The 17,153-nt window shown below is 49.5% G+C and overlaps 1 protein-coding gene across 1 annotated transcript in view; it reads left to right on the forward strand.

Moving 5' to 3' along the window:
* INPP5D (inositol polyphosphate-5-phosphatase D) overlaps nucleotides 1-17,153 on the forward strand; it is a 114,663-nt gene that overhangs the window by 13,774 nt on the left and 83,736 nt on the right. The window contains exon 2 of the mRNA XM_034655413.1: nucleotides 1,081-1,144. Within this exon, the coding sequence (XP_034511304.1) occupies nucleotides 1,081-1,144 (64 nt within the window). The remainder of the gene's footprint in view (nucleotides 1-1,080; nucleotides 1,145-17,153) is intronic.

Raw genomic sequence — 17,153 nt, forward strand, 5'->3', positions numbered from 1 at the left:
GAGGGGTAGGCAGAGATGCTCCCTGCGGTACCGGTTAGGAGAGTAAAAAGCTAAAAGTAACTACCCGTCCGTCATCGCCAGTGGGTCAGATAAATGATCATACAACCACGTGGCGGAACGTGAGTTGGGAAGACCTGTAATACATGTTTTTTGATGAAAAAAGCAAATTTCAAAACAATATATATACTGTGATATTATTTGCATTTAAAAAGATATGTATGTATAAGTTTGTGTGTACATTTAAGAGTTCTGGAATGATTTACAAAAAAGTAGTAAATGGAAGAAGTGGGGCTCAACGGGGGGAGACGGAGACATTTCTTTCATGGTTTTAAATTGTTTAAAGTAATGTATAATTTTATTTTTTTTAATTTTTAAAAGATTTTATTTATTTGAGAGAGAGAAAGAACACGAGCATGAATGGGGGGGGGAACGGCAGAGGGAGAGGGAGCCTGACACAGGGCTCAATTCCAGGACCCTGGGATCATGACCTGAGCTGAAGGCAGACACTTAACTGACTGAGCCACCCAGACGCCCCTAAACTAGGCTCCTGGGTGGCTCTGTCAGTTAAACATCTGACTCTTGATCTCAGCTCAGGTCTTAATCTCAGGGTCGTGAGTTCAAGCCCCACGCTGGGCTCCATGCTGTGCGTGGGGCCTACTTAAAAAAATAATAATAAAATAAAATAAAATGTAGTTAAACAAGACATACAAATGTTCAGGGAGGTGCCAGGCACCCTGGAGGGGCTAAATACTCTTGTGATGAAGCTATGTCTTGAGGGTGGATTCCTTTCAGTCAGACCACATAGCTGTCAAGTGCCAACGTAAATCATGCCCAGAAGACCCCACATGCCTTTTCCTGGAGCTCCTTGAGTTGGGAGCAGGGGGCGGAGGGCGGAGGGAAGGGGGCTCAGTCCAGGACTGCGTGATGTCAAGGTTGATCTCCACCTCAGAATGGTCAGCTCTAAAGTTGGAGTCGTCATGCCCAGGTTCCTCAAGCCATGTCAGGAATTCCTGTCTTTTCAGTTCCCAGAGAAAAGAATTGCCTTACATGGGTTCTAACGAAGCCTTTGGTCTATTTTAGGTACCGGAATTGCGTTTACACGTACAGGATTCTGCCCAATGAAGATGATAAATTCACTGTCCAGGTAAGCCCTTTATCAGCCTGGACCCATGAGTAGAGCCGGTGTTGGCAGAGAAAGGGAGAAAGATGAAGAAGAGAGGAAAGAAAGCATGTGCCCCAAACAGCCTGGACGTGAGGGCCTGGCTGAGCCTCTTTCTCCCCAGTAGTCCTTGGGTGGGGCTGGCTTGGTGGGTAAGCTGTGACCCTGCTCTGTTGGGGGAGGGCGCCCGAGACAACAGAAAGGGACTATAGCTTGTTGGTGAGCTTGGCTAAGTGAGGGTCAGTGGGCCAGGAAGGAGAGGCGGGGAGCTTATAGGAGAACAGACTGTTTTTTTCTGAGGGACTAGATGATTGCCCAACGGTTTAGGACAGAACAGTACCTTTCCTTGTGTAGACACCTGTTCTGCCAAAGGCTCATGCTCATGGCACCTGGTGGCACTGTGTAGAGGCCAAGTGTCTAGCACTTGCCATTAAATGTTAACATGGACTCAGCCGCAGCAGGTCTTTCCAAGTCCAAGTCTGGAAAGCCCACCCCCACATAGTTTGCATGTCACACACACGGGCTCTGTGTGACCACAATGCATGACAACCAAGTGGTGTGGAGGCCAGCGGAGCTATTTTTATCTGGCGGCATTGAGAGAGCAGGGGGTGGTCAGAACAAAGGAGGTGTCCTGGGGAGGGGCAGAGGAGTCATGCTCCGTTCTGGCGACTGTGGGAAGAGGCACCAACAAATGGCGTGCACCCACATGTGCAGTGGAGAGGAAGGGTAGACCAGGGTTGGGACGCCATGTCCTGGAGAAGCAGCAACAGGGTCTGTGGGGTTCAGTTGAAAAGAAAGTAAAAGTGGAAGAGAGGTGGGGCATGATCACTGATTCCAAAGTGTGAAGGGAATGACGCATTTTGTCCAGAGCTAGGACGCCATTGAGGGCAGGACAACAGGCAGGTCCCAGGGGTACCGGTTGCTAGAAATGTGTCAAGTGTAAGAAGGCGTGTGGGGTAGAACACCTCTGGGAAGACGATGGGGGACAAAGGAATCACTTCAATGAGCCACTCGGTCAGAGTGAGACCCTGAGCGGGTGCTTGAGCCAGCCCAGGGGCTCTCGAAGCTGCCTTCTCGGGCAGCTGGGGCTCTTTGATGCAGGAGCTTCTGGGAGATCCCAATGTGGGCTCATTCGGAATTGCTCCACCCAATGGAGGTCAGGCTGAGTTGCTCTGGGCATCTCCATCCTTCCCTCTGTGCGTCTGTTCCAGTATCTAAAGAATACCCATTTGAATGTTTCCAGTGTGTCTGGGGTGCCCATGCGTCTCGGCCTGGTCACCGGGGATGAATGACGGCATCCCTGGTATCAGACTGTCCTTTTAGGCCCTTGACAGCTGCTTATCATGGGCACAGCGGTCTCTCCTGAGGGGAGGCCTGTGTACGGCAGGCAGTGGGCCTCTGCGGCCTCCACAGTGTTTTGTGAGTCTAGGACGGTGTGAGCTTTCCTGGCCGGGTTAGCATCCCTGATAGATGGTTTGTTGAAAGGAGTCTACACTCTCTTAAGTTAAAAGTTGGTCAATGCTTTTGATCTTTTTTCCCCTTGTGGTTTCTCTATTCCTTCAAAGTGAAGACGACTTCAGGTATGACTAGGCCTGAAGCTGGAAAAGACATGACTCTGTGGCTTCTTGTACACGTGGCTGTACCCACGGCCCAGAAACATGCATCGACTGCGTCTCGCCAGTCCCCCCTCACCTTGGCGCCCTTGCCGCCATGGCCGCGTGCGTTCCTGGGAGTTGCTGCCTATCCTGCATTGGTTTCAGGATCTGGGGCCTCGTCAGGCTTTGGGGGTGGCAAAGAACAGAGACTTGCTTTGGCTAACCCCTGTAAGGAGTGGGCGGCCTGTGTGGCTGTGCGTGAGGTGCCGAAGGAGAGGGCCCTGTCTGGGACCAGAGGGCTCTGGGGGCCCTGCACCCGGGCACGCCCTGCCATGCCTCGGCCCTTCTCTGCCAGTCCGCTCTTCTCCCAGAGACAGGTGTCCTTCTCAGTTACCAGTGCCCAGAGGCGATCTGGGTGGCTCAAGCACAAATAGCTTTCTCTGCCCAGGCCACTCAGGGGCTGCAGGTCTGCGTGTCAACCAGATGCCTGAGCAGCTGCCCGCCCCACAGTCAGAGCGTGAGGACAGAGCTGGTGACCTGAAGCCACGCTCAGCCAGGGCGATGGGCGGGCAGGCATCATAGAAGAGCTGGGGCTCTGCTGGTTGGGTGGGCTCCTGACCCTGGCACTGGGCCTGTGACCGCTCGGGTGGCCCACAGCAGGTCACCAGGGTGCAGGGATCTGTGGGGCCTGGGCGGCCTGCAAAATTTTCTACTCCTAAGGATACATCTTCCTGTAAAAATATGACACCTTCTTGTAAAAACAGGACACCTCCCTGAGATCACAAGAGTAGATGGCCCCTGAGGAGCACGTGTGCAAGGGGGTGAAATCAGAGATCCGACTGGGTCTCAGTCCTTACCCATCGCTGCTTATTTTAACCCTGGTTCCTCTTTTCATGTCGCGGCAAAACCTCATACTCTTTTCTGAGCCGAGCCACAGTTTCTAAATAACTCATTCCTTACACCTGAGCCTGCTTAGTGCCACCAGAATGTGAGGCTCCTAAAATAAGAATCTGGCCTGAAAAACTTGGCCAAGTGAAGCACCGGAGGCTTTACTCGCTTTCTGATTTTAATTACCTCCACTCTTCTCACTGGGAGGGCTGTCTTTTTGGACAAAACCAAAAGGGCCGCTCCACCTCTGCTCTTTGCAGATGGTCCTCAGGCGCTGGGTCCGTGCATCGTGCCGCACGACCACCCCATTTAGGTCAGGAAGAGGAGCCCTCCTGACCCTCTGGGACCTTGCTGTCTCTCCACCTTTCTCAGACTTCCAGAAAATCAGAGAGGGGAGGGAAGGATGTAACTTCATTCCACTCTCCTGTTGTGAGTATGAAGGTCGCTGAGTCCTGCGGAAGGTGGAGCTCACAGCCAGGTCTCCACCCTAGAAAGTGTGTCCAGACTTGGCTGGGTGTTGGACCCCTGGGAAGGGTGGACTGCGCCCTGGGAACATGCAGAGGCAGGGTGGTGTAACCTGTCAGAGAGACAGGCCCCTTCTCCTTCCCACGGTTGTCAACGGCATCTGATCCTAAGTGGCATCTGGCCCTTGTGGTTAAGCAATGAGGTGCCTGGAACGAAGGCAGGAAAGCCTACAACGTGTAGACCCCCCCACCCCCGTGAGTGGCTGGCATGGGGGAGCCCCCACCTCCTTCACTGTTGTCTTTCTTCCCTGGGAGGGAACAGACCTCAAACCAAACAACTGCATCTGCTACCAACATAGTCAGTCCTACCTTCTGCTCAGGTGAGGGAGGGGAGGGGGACAAGGAGATGGACGGAGTGGGAGGAAGACAACAGAGAGAGAGGAAAGAAGGAAAGAGAAATGAATGAGAAGAGAAAGAGGAAGGAGGGAAGAGAGAGGAGTAGAGGTGGGGGAGAGTAGGGGGCAGTATTCTAGAAGGTTCTAGGCAGTGCCTAGGGGTGGTGGGAAGGGGGCAGGTGTCATGGTGGTCAGTGTCTCTCAGCTCTGCCCCTTGGGCTGTGGATTCCTGTGCCTCAGTTACCTTAGGATCCTGCAGAATTGTGGGGGAGGGGGTGGGTCAACAGCGTCTCTGGCCCCCCAGTCCTGAGAACCTTCTGGTCCTCGGGGATGGGCAGCACTCTGAGTCTTGTGTGAGGCCTGAGAGAAGGGCAGGTCAGCTTCACTCCTCAGGCCTGAGTTTCCCATGCCCAGAGCTGGGTTTCTTGTAAACTCCTTTTCTGACTTGGAAAGGGAAGTGACCCTCCTCTGAGGAGCATTGACTCCAGAAAGAGCCGTTAGGCTTCTGTGCCTTTCGAAATGTCCCTCCTCCCTGGGAGATGAAGGACCAGTTTGAAGCAATAGGAGCAGTCGCGATGGGCCAGCCTGGGGGGGGTGGGGGTGGGGGGAGGGGAGGTAGGCTGCCCCAAACCCAGCGCCACAGCCCGAGTCAGCAGGGCCCTTCTGCTGGNGGGGGAGGGGAGGTAGGAGGCATCACGCACATCACAGAAATGGCTGCCCCAAACCCAGCGCCACAGCCCGAGTCAGCAGGGCCCTTCTGCTGGGTTCCTACAACCCCTCAACCCTTGCTCTCTTTCTGACATCCTTCCTACCAAGAAGAACAAAGCAGAAAATAAAAGCTGCCCCTGGTCCCCATCACGTCAATATTCACCGTGAGCTTCCTGTCTTTTCTCTTGATTGGGATTGTATCCAGGATACTGAGTGTGTAAGACAGGAACATGCAGCAGCTCTCATGCCAGTTCAGGTGGAGAAGGAATTCGAAATCATCTGCCTCCTAGACCCTTCTTTCCCCATTTAGAAAAAAAGCCCAGTGGCTCAAGCCACCCGGGTGAGACGCTCATGACTCAGTTCCTGGTCCCTGACCGTGGCCGTCGTGGTCGTCGTTGTGTTGCTTGGGCCAGTGTGGCTTTTGGAGACAGAAAACAAAACAACTTTCTAAAAGCCGTTCGTCACCAGTGTCCGGGAGGGTAAACGGTTGAGCCATTGTTATTAAGTTCAGGAAGAGGGTGGCAGCTGTTATTCTGAGCGGTCACCCAGTGAAGTAAAAATCCCGTCTGAGCCCCCGGGGCGAAGGATGTGGCTCTCACACACACTTCCTGACATTGCACAACGGGAGGGAGCAGAGAAGGTGCAGGCGACAGAAGACACGCAGGGCCGCCCTGCACCCCTGCTGGGCCTCGCTGGGGCCCGGGGAGAGGGGGGCAGGCCACGGGGACCAAGCAGTCCCTTCAGGCCCTGACGGCCACATTCGAGAAGGCTGCATTTTTTTAAATTAAATTTATTTTATTTTATTTTTATTTTGTCTGCTGTTGAACACAGGCTGCTCAAAACATCCCCCAGTTGCCTTTACCTTCCAAAGGGAATTTGATGGAGATAAAATTTTGAGGACCAAGTTTTTTGTTTTCAAAATTCTATAGGGGCATTGTTCTACTGCCTTCAGAAATGAGCTATTACAAATAGCCCCAAATACAAAATCCAAGGCCAGCCTGGTGCTGATTCCCATATAGGGAACCAGGTTTTTTTCTTTTTCTGCTTTGAAGCTGGTGGGAGTTTTTTTCTACCCTTGTCATTTTCCTTTTGTCGGTAGTTCCTGAAATGTGTTCAGCCTGTTCCGTCTGTAAATTTCGGTCTTTCTTCGGCTCAGACTTCTCTTCTGTTTGGTCTTTGAGTACATTTTTATTCCAGCTCTTCCGACTTTTATCTGTCATCTCCACCTCCAGATGACTGTCTTTGCTTTCTCCGCCCTCCCCTCCCCACCTGGTCCCCAGGCATCGTGTCCCTGCCTCTCATGCTCCAAGCCTTCTGGTCTACCTTGCCCCACCACCCCCAATGGACCCATTTCCTCTTAGCTGCCCAAAGCAGAGCTCACATGGGGCCGACACCAGCTGTGGTTGGTGGGTTTGGGCACGGGAATAGGATGTGATTGTAACCAAGGAGATGTGAAGGGAAGCGCTATGTGGGGCTTCTGGGAAAGGTTTATTTGTCTTAGAAAGAGATACAAGGCTGAAATGGTCCCTTTTCTACCTGTGGAAGCTGTTATAGTGTGTAATAACTGGGGCTGCTGCTCCCGTCTTGCAAGCAAGGGGGGATGGGGTAGCTGGGGAGTGAGGCCGATAAGCAGAGGGCAGAGCAGAAAGGTGCCATGAACTCGGGTCCCTGATGATGCCGTTGAATTAACTGGAGAGAATCAGTCAACCTCGTCGCCGCCCTGCCTCTTGTCTTCCTGTTCATGCGATCATTCCTTTTTGTTCAAGTAACTGAATGAGGGTTTTCTGTCACCTGCAGCTCAAAGCATCCTAACATGCAGAGGTTTGGGCTGTCCTAGGGGAATTTCAAAGCAGAAATTGAAGATTTTAAATTGAACATCAAGTTTCACTGCCCCCAAAGTGCACAAGCCGTGATCCGACCCCTGTGGTCTCCGACTCTACCCTCTCTGTAGCTGCGGCCTGCGCCACGTTGCTGGATCCACTCCCACCCCCACCCCACCCCCGACATTCTCTGTGCTGCATCTCTGTGCCAGATATCCTGGGGTTCAGTATCCCTTTCTCCAACTGTAACCACAGAAAGCACAAACGCCAATCCGTACCTCAGCCGTTTCTGCCCTGCGAAGGCACCTCCAAGGCTTGTGTACTATAGATGGTTTAGCCTCTCCGCCCAGAGTTGCTTTCAAGATGAGGTTCTGGGTCTGGCTTTCAAATATGCAAGAGACCACTTAAAGTCACCCAGCAGAAGGCAGTTTTTCCTCTAAGAAAATCCCCCCACCCAGAGGCCTTCCCTGATGACTCCACAGAAATGTCTACCCACCCCCACCTGTCGCTCCCATCCCCATATCCTGCTTTATCTTCCCGGTGGCGCTTGTAACTGCCTGCTTTACTTGATTTATTTATTGTTTGTCCTAGAACGGTCCCTGGCATGCGGTGGCCACTTGGTAAATATTTATCGAACGACTGAGGTCTGCTGCCACCCATGAGAATATAGAAAGAGCTGCATGTTTCAGCTACCGTGGTGACTTGTTGAGTGTGTGCCACACTTAGCAGCCCTCCGTTGGGTGTCCACGAGACGCACCTGATCTGTTTGTTGACTCCTCACCCTGGCTTGTCATGCCTTGGCCAGTTTCCTCTGCATTCTGGGCAGGGTCTCCTGCTCCCCAGTCTCGGTTTCGCTCTTACCCCCTCTGATGTGGATTTGAATTTCACCACTGAGTTTCTCATTCAGCTGCAAGCCTGCCTGATCTGGCTGGTCTCCCTCTTTAACTGTTGCCTGTTGGTCTTTCCTGTTCTCTTCTCGTGGGTTTTCACTCCTGGCTCTTCAAGGCCTTGCCTTCTTCCTGTATGTGAGGACCTGGGATGCTTCCCTCAGTGTTTTCCTACTTCCTGCAGCAGCAGCTCCCACCGGGTCCTAGTCCGACTACCCTCTGTTTCTGCTTCTGAAATACCGGGATAAAGGCAATACTTCTCTTGTAGGCACGTCTCCAGGATGGAAGGAGATGGTTTATGTGGCGCACACAGCGCAGCTTGGGGCATATGTGTGGCTCAGTGAATGATCATTTTGCAATGACATGGAATGAGGGGGAGAAGCACGGAGGCCAGTTAGCTCAGCAACACCCAGGCTGAAGCCCAGGACTGCCAAAGGTTGGGGATGCCAGGTGCAGGGGAGGCAGACAGGGCTGACACTTGGGGACACAAAACCTCAGGAGTCCTGGGATTGTTACAAGACAGTCTGGGGGGCTGGGAAAGGAGAATGAGTGGCCAGGCATCCTGACTAGCCAGATTACTGCCCAGGAGCAGAGAGGAGAAGGAGGTGCCGAGTCTGGGCTTCTCTGTCCTGTCTCGATGGGGACCTATTCAAGAATAGTGATGGTCCTGTGCCTGCTCATTGGGCTTATGTCACCCCAGCTTTGGAGAAGAGGGATGACAGAAGGAGGGGGTCAGGGCAGGGGCTGGTGGTTGGGGTCTCCACTAGGCAGCCGTAAGAGAAAGCCTTGGAGATCCCGGAGGGGTCAGACAGAGGGTCCCCTAACTACCCCTGGGCCCTACCTCCTCCTCCCTTCTCACCATTGCCCCCATTTATTGAGCCCTTTCTGGAGCCAGCCACTTGATATATGTCCTTTAATTGAATCCTAGAAGGGAGTATCATTATCATTATTTCCATTTGAAATACAAGAAAACTAAGAGGCTAACATTGTTTGCTTGCTTCATACAACTAGTCAGTGATGGAATAGGGACGTTATTTGATCTGCCATGCTCTGGCTTAAGGGCCAGGCCACCCGCCCTCTCCTTGGCTTGGCTCTTAGTCACCAAGGCACCCTGCCGCCTGGGCCTCTGGCTGAAAGGCGAGAGTGAGTCTGATGCTGCCGCCATGTTTGGCTACTGACCTCTGCTTTCCTGACCACCTGAGGTTGGCCCTGGCAATGGAACCAGCTGTGAGTTGAATGGCATTTGAACCTTTAACCTTCTTGAATGAGGGTCAAGATGACCCTACTCTTAAGCCGAGTCCAGTGAGCACTATAGCCCTATCTCTTGACCCTATTTCTTAATGACTTGTCATTCCAGAATGACTTAGCTCAGAGAGTCCCCATTTGTTCATCTGCTTGTTCATTCAGCAAATTTTGGCTGGGCGCTGGGGTACAATAGTTAATCGACCTCATGGACGTAGTCCCTGCCCTTATGGGATGGACGTTCTGTTTAGAGACTGATGACAAGCAATTATCAAGATTATCTCCTGAGTCCTGGATTTGTATGTCTTGAAGTAGAGATGTTTCAGGTATCTTCAGAGCAAGAGGAGCTCCCCTCAAGTGGGAGGAAATGAATGACCCACCCAATCCTTCTGAAAAATCATCACTCCCTCTTCTGAGCTCCCCTAGCACTTCCCCTCTTCCTGCTACCATGCCCTTCCCATGTGGTGTCTGTCTCCCCCCACCTCTCCACCCTCATGAGCTCTGGGAACACGAGTGAGGGCTCGTTCGCTTCTGTGTCTGCCCTAGAGTCTGACACAGGACAGAGAATTCATAACCATTCATTGAACGAAAGGCCCAATTGGACTTGGCTGGAAGATAGGTGCTTCTGTTTACCACTAGGTGCTCACAAAACCCTTTGAGGTTAACCTTAATCCCCCTCTTCCTGGCAGAAGTGTGCCCTACTTTGAGCAATCCCGAGATGGAAAAATCCAAATTTCTTCCCCAGTATTGAATGAATTAGTAGGTAATCCGTTAGTCATTTTTACAAAGAGATTCACGGTAAGAGAGTAGTAAGTTCTTTAAGTTCCTTCATTTCGGCTGCTACTGACTGTCCAAGTCAAGAGTCCCTGGGAGGCAGATGGCCATCAGAGTGCCTGCCTGTCTCTCCACCACATTTATGCTCTGTCATGACTTGGGAGGAAAGATTCTGAAGTTTTGAAACGAAGAACTGTGCTTTCCAAAATCCAGTGTCTCTGGTGAATATACACTCTGAAGTCCTTGAGAAGAGGCCATAGCACCTCATACTGGGACAAGGACAGGACACAAGGACATAGTCCCAGGCTTTAAAGAGGGAAACCAGACATTCACAAGTAGATTTCAAGGTTACTCAGAAATCTGCAAGAAAAACTATTGACTGGGAAACCAGACAACAGAATGGCTCTCCCTTTGTGGGAAGGCATTGAGGAGATAGTCACGCCTACCAACACGAAGCTCCTCCCTGCCCCAGGATCTTTGCACTTGCCCTGCCCTCTGCCTGGGACTCTGTCCTCCTAGATTACCATATAGCTAACTGCCTCAAAGTTACTCCCAGGTCTCCGCATCTAAAGTCATGCCCTGCCCTGACAGTCATTCTGCTATGAGCCTGTTTTATTTTTCTTCATAGCTCTTATCACTGTCAGCAACCATATTGGTTTTCTTTTGCTGCGGTAACAAATTATTGCAAATGTAGTGATTTAAAAACAACACAGATGTGGGGTCCCCATGGGCCCAGTTGGTAGAGCACGTGACTCTTGATCTCAGGGTTGTAAGTTTGGCCCCTCGTTGGAGGTAGAAATTAGTTAAAAATAAAATCTTTAAAAAAAAAACAACCCACAAATATATTTGCTTACAGTTTGGGGGGTTGGTAATCTGAAATGGATCTCACTGGGCTAACATCAAGGTGTTGGCAGGATTGTGCTCCTTTCTGGAGACTTAGGGGGAAATCTGTCTTCTTGCCTTTTCCAGTTTCTAGGGGCTGCCTGCATTTCTGGGCTCATAGCCCATTCTTCCATCTTCAGAGCCAACAATGGCTTTCTCCCCTTGTCTCATCTCTGGTTCTGACTCTCCTCTTTCCTTTATGAAGATCCTTGGGATTTGATTTGGTCCACCTGAATCTCAAGGTCACCTATCTCAAGGTCAGTACATTAGCAACCTTAATTCCTTCTGCATCTTAATCCCCCCATGCCGTGCAACAAACCATATCTCTGGGATTCAGGGATCAGGACGGGGACTTCTTTGAGGGGGTTCTGCCCACCGCAGTGACTATCTGTTATTTATTGACTCACTCATTTGTCACCTGTCTCCGCTATGAGGATATGAAACCCAGGGGAGCTGAGACCTTGTCTGTCTTGCTCACTGCTGTGTCTGCAGCTCTTAGAAGAGCACGTGGCCACAGGAGCTTCTCAATAAACATTTGCTAAATGGCTGAATGAAGGGGTAAATTTGTAATGTGAGTGAGGGAGGAAAGGCCTCAGTTACTTTACCTCTACAAAGAGGGGAGTGTAATAGAGACCTCCAAAGGCCCCGTGCTCTAAAATGTTAGGGTTCCTTGCATAACAATGACATGGGGGTTTAGGAGAGGGGAGCGCTCAGAGCAGCTGTTTGGGAATCTGCAGCAAGAGCAGCCCGAACTGGGTCTGGGATGAAGGGAAGGCGGCAGGGGAGTTTGGGGGCGAGCAGCAGAGCTAATCAGGGAGCTGCCCCAGGTGGCTCCCCTCTAGGCTGAGGACACAGAGCTTGTCTGCCAGCTGTCATTTCTGTCTCCCACCCAAGTACCTCGAGAGTTTCACAAAGAAATGAAGCAAGCTAGAAAGAAGAGCATCTCAGGGATTTATCATTAAGGATAAAAATATCCCTCCCAGGTTCCCAGCAATGGGGAGATAGAGAATGCCCCTGATCCAGGAACCAGAGGAACCAGGGGAACCATGAAGGGGTTTGAAAGATAATGATGTTTAGGTGTTTAGTATGGATAAGCTTGCACAATTAGAAACACCGTCTGTATGCAAGCAGCACCAAAAGACACATGGTGACATTCTTGACGGGGAGGAGTTCAAAGCATGCAGCTTTGTTAAATACAGAACCTTGGCTTGGGGCGAGAGAAAAGGGGAAACGACATAGAGAAGGAGAAGATGGGTTTCCTTCTTTGCACACAGTGGAGGGAAATGATTCTGGAGGCAAATGTTGAGTACTGGAGGAGGAGGAGAACTTAGAGGCTCCCGACAGCATCCCTCTGCCCCCCATCTCCTCTCCCTTCCGTCCTGAGCTGGACAGAGCCAGGACGGAGCTCATGCCTGTCTCACCGCCGCCCCCCTCCAGTGCCCCCACCCCTACCCCAGCCCTCTGCACCCCTCAGCCCCACCCCACGCTTCCCACCTAAAGGATGTATTCCTGCTGGCAGCTCTGAACACATTTCAATCCCATGGTGCAAATGGTTACCCAGGAAGGAGCAGAAAGATAAATCACAGAGCCTGAGAGATGGGAAAATAAGCAGCCTCTCCATCTGAGTGCAGGGAGCTTGAGGCCCTGCTGCTTACACGGCCAGGCTGGGCCCACTCCCTCCCTCACTCTTCCGGCTAACTTTTCTTTTCTTTTTTTGCCTCAAGAAGGATTCCTGCAGGTCAGTATTTGTTATCTCTGCTTTTTCTCTTAGCAAAATAGTAAGTGGGGGTGAGGAAGTTCAAACTGAAAATACTCAGCAGAGATAAAATCCCCGGCCATGGAGACCTGCCTTGCTTCTGGGGAAACTGTCCATGTAAATAGGTTTCTCTAAAATTTAACTTTAGAACCCATAACATATTTGCCATCTCAAAAATAGTCTTAAAGACCTTATGGGAGGTACTTGGAGTGCTCATTACGGCATTCTTTAAATGTCGACTCTGATAGCTGGGGGAGAGTTTTGCAAAAATTTGGCAACAGTAGCATCGTGCCTGGTCAGCGAGAGCAAACTGTGCACGATTTTCAGCATCCTGTGGTTCCCTTTAAAAGTGAAAGTGGTCAAAAGGTACAAACTTCCACTTATAAAATCAGTCAGTCCTGGGGTTGTAACGTACAGCACGGTAGCTGGAGTTAATGATAGGGTATTGTATATTTGAAAGTTGCTAAAAGAGTAAGTAGATTGCCAAAAGCTCTGATTATAAGAAAAAATACTTTGTGATTGTGTGGTGAAGGATCTTAACTAGACACGTGGCGGTGATCGTTATCATTACGCCGAATCATTATGCTGTACACTGGAAGCGAATGTAATGTTATATGTCAGTTATAGCTCCCTTTTTTTCATGTGAAAAACAAAGTTAATGTTGCCTGGGAACAGAGAGTAATAATAATATTAATAATAGCATCATTGCTTGGAGTCCTCATGCCATCCAGAGCTCCCTCCTGCTGCAGTGCTGAGGCAGCTTCAGACCGCACCCCCTTTGGCCAAAGAATGTTCCCACTGGTGCCTTCTGCCTGCACCCCGTTTGCCCTGTGCTGCTCCGTGGAGTCTGAGAAACAGATGGTGCCCTTGTTCCCTTGCTGGTAGAGCCCAAGAGATTGTCCAGCGCTGGGGAATAAGGCAGGCGCTGGCCACATGTGCACAAGCACTTGGGCTGCAGCTAGTCTGAACAGAGATGTGCAAAGCGAGAAACGCACACCAGATGTCAAAGACTTAGTCTGAAAGAAGCAACTAAAAAAAGAAAGAAAAGAAGCAATATATCTCATAATAATTTTTATTGCACATTGAAATCCTACTATTTTGGCCGTATTGAGTTAAATAAGATAACATGCATCAAGTTAATTTTACCTGATTTTTTAGAACACTTTTTCTTCACTTTTTTTTTTTTTAATAATCTCTGTTCCCAACGTGGGGCTTGAACTCATGACCCCGAGATCAAGAGTCACATGCTCCACCAGCCAGGCACCCCTTAAAGCTCTTTTTCATGTGACTACTAGGAAATTTAAAATCACCCAGACAAGGCTCACATTTTATTTCTGCAGGAGAGCCTTGCTACCCCAAGCGTGGGCCCCAGGGCAGTAGCGTGAGCATCACCTGGGAGCTTATTAGAAATGCAGACAGTCAGACCCAGAGCTCCAGCTCCACAGTCAGCACTTTTTAAAAAGATTTTATTTATTTGATAGAGACAGAGCACAAGCAGGTGGAGCAGAGGGAGAGGGAGAAGCAGGCTCCCCGCTGAGCAGGAAGCCTGATGTGGGGCTTGATCCCAGGACCCCAGGATCGTGACCTGAGCTGAAGGTAGATGCTTAACCGACTGAGCCACCAGGCGCCTCCAGAGTCAGCATTTACACAAAATCCTCACGTGATTGTTGTGCACACGGTCAAGTTCCAAGAGCAGGTGGAGGTGCGGGGCAGGGAGGGAGATGGCAGTAGGTCTCACACGTGATGGGAGGCAGGGCAAACCGGGGCAAATGCTCTGGAGGGCAAATCGCCAGTGTCCCAGAACATCGCAAGTGCCCAGGGCCCTGAGGCCCCATGATGATGGCCCTGCCACCAAGAATGTGTCCGACAGGTCACCTGGGCAAAGATGCGTACAAGGACGTTCATGGCAGCGGCACTTCAAATGGGGGACCAGGAACAACCAGCAAGCCACCTAACTGAGATTAATAGGAAGCTGTCTGTAAATTGTGGCCTGGCCAGTGGAAGACGATGCTGTTGTCAGGAAAATTAAGGCAGAGCTGTTTGTAATAAGTTGGAAATCTCTCCAAAAGGTCAAAGAAGTTGCAGGATGATGTTACAGGCGGAGCGCTTTGTTTGGGGATAGATTATATGCACAAGGTTGCACATTCATCCCAGCGACAGGAAAGAGAAACTGTTCATAGTGGGGCAGGAATGGGGATTTTCAGGCCCTCGGGGGGTTACCAACAAGAGAAGGGGGCCTCTCCCTTTCCAGTTTATACCCTTTAGGACCATTTTAATTGTTCTAACCATGGCTGAAGTGTCATTTTGATAATAATCATTTTCCTTTCAAATATCACTTCTTGCCTTTATTTTAAAATTGCTGCTATAGGGAATGGGATCATCTCAGAAAATCTGGGGCTCAGAAATGTCCCACACAGGAGTCCCCGCAGAGATTGGGGAAAGGAAGCCTGTGACTTGATTGAGGAAGGGCTGCTCGGTGGGCTGGGGAATTTGGAGACTGTTCTGCAGGCAGAAGGGAGCCATGGAGGGTTGTATGTAACATGAAACGAACTGTTTTCAAATGAACAAATCTGTGGTATCTCGTACATTCACAGTGTTGTGTGACCACCGCCTCTGTGTAGTTCCCAGACATTGCAATCATTCCAACATAAAACCCCAGACACATATAATAATAATTTTGAAGTTTTTTTTTTAATTACCTTTTATTCCTTATGCCCCTTTCCCTGGGTGGCAAGACCTATGTAGAGAGTTGCTCCTGTTCTCTCTCCTTCCCTTTATTTCTTGTTTTCCTGTCTTTTTCTTTTCTTGCTTTTTTTTTTTTTAAGATTTTATTTTTTTATTTGAGAGAGAGAGACAGCATTAGCGGGGAAGAAAGGGAGAAGCAGGCTCCCCTCTGAGCAGGACCCCGGATCGTGACCTGAGCCAAAGGCAGACACTTAACCAACTGAGCCACCCAGGTGCCCTGGCTTGCTTGCTATTTCAACCCAAGTGAAATGTGAACATGCCTCTTAGAAGCGTTCCAACAAGACAGAAGCACAGAGAATAGAAAGCGAAAGTCTGCCCTGAGCGTCCCCGCGCCTGTCTCTCCTCGGTGGGGACAGCCTCTGCCAACCATGTGGCATTTGCCCTTTGGGTGTGCATTTACACAGAGATGGGAGCTTGTACAGATATATAGGGTTTAAAAAAAAATAAACGGGATTATGCTGTCCATATTGTTCCACAATTTGCTTTCTTTTCTTAGCACTTTGTCTTTGAGATCTATCCAAGTAGTTCACAGACCTCTGTGCCTCTCAGCCATTGTTACCATACAGTTCATCTTCCCACGGGTCGTCATTTAGACCACGTCCTTGTAGTTATTAGCACAAAAAACCAACAGCGCAATCGGCAGGCTCGTGCGGGCCTCTGTCACAGGTGCAAGTTCTCTTCAAGGTGGTGTTAGTAGGGTGAAGGAACGCACGTTCTTATCCTACATACAGCCTTTTCATCCTGCCAAAAACCCCTTCCAAGTGACCCGCCCACCCAATGCCACTTGGGGCCCACCAACCATGTGCCCACATCCTCTCAATACTAGACATTATCAGGGTCTATAATTTTCACCAAGCAGTGGGTGAAACATGCAATCTCAATATTTTATTTTACATTTCCTTCATTATAAACATTTTTTCCTATGTTCACTGGCCTTTTGTATTTCTTCTTCTGTGAATTGCCTATTTTTAGTCTTTGTCAGTTTTTTCCCTCTTAAAAAACCTTTCTGGTTTTTAAAAAAAGCTCTTTATATGTTTTGCGTGTTAATTTTTGGGGGTTAGTTAGTTATGATGTAAATATTTTCTCCCAACCTGTCATGTTTTAAAAACTTTGTTTACGGTTCGTTTGTCATGTGGAATTTTCACAGTGTTTATGTAGTCAAATGTTTTCATTTATGGATTCCAGGTTTTGTGAATTATTTATCTCGATATTATTTACCCAGGGAAAATGTTATTTTTTTCCTTAACACTTTCATGATAAAGTTTTATCTCTTATGTTTACATTTGATATAAAATAGGGACTATAAGCCCATCATCCAAATGGAGAGCGACACCGTATGTTAAAACATCCTTTGCAAAAACATCCTTCGCAATAGCCACCTTATCACACGCTAAATTCCCACCAGGTGCTAATCTGCGTTTGGGCTCTTCCTTCTGCTGTGTGACTGATGAATCTGTCATTGCCCTGACTCCATTACATCCTTATTACGTGACTCTGTTGTGTGTGTTCCCATCCGGTGGACGAAGTTCCTACTGATCGCTCTTCTGTTCATTCCTTGGGGGCTTTCATGCATTTTCTTTTCCAGGTGAATTTTATAAGCAGCTTGCAGAGTTCTAAAAAAAACCCATTGGAGTTTGTATGTAATTACACCGAATGTATAAATTCATTAGAAGATAAGTCACATCCTTACACTACCAAGTCCTTCCATTTGAGAGCATAGCATCCTTTCTGTTTGTTCAGATTTCCTTTTTTTAAAAAATTTTAAGATTGTATTTATTTGTCGGAGAGAGAAAGAGAGCACAAGCAGGGGGAGCGGCAGGCAAGGATGAGCAAGGAGC

The sequence above is a fragment of the Ailuropoda melanoleuca genome, chromosome 2 (genome assembly GCF_002007445.2).
Source record: "Ailuropoda melanoleuca isolate Jingjing chromosome 2, ASM200744v2, whole genome shotgun sequence".
In the NCBI taxonomy this organism is placed as follows: Eukaryota; Metazoa; Chordata; class Mammalia; order Carnivora; family Ursidae; genus Ailuropoda; species Ailuropoda melanoleuca.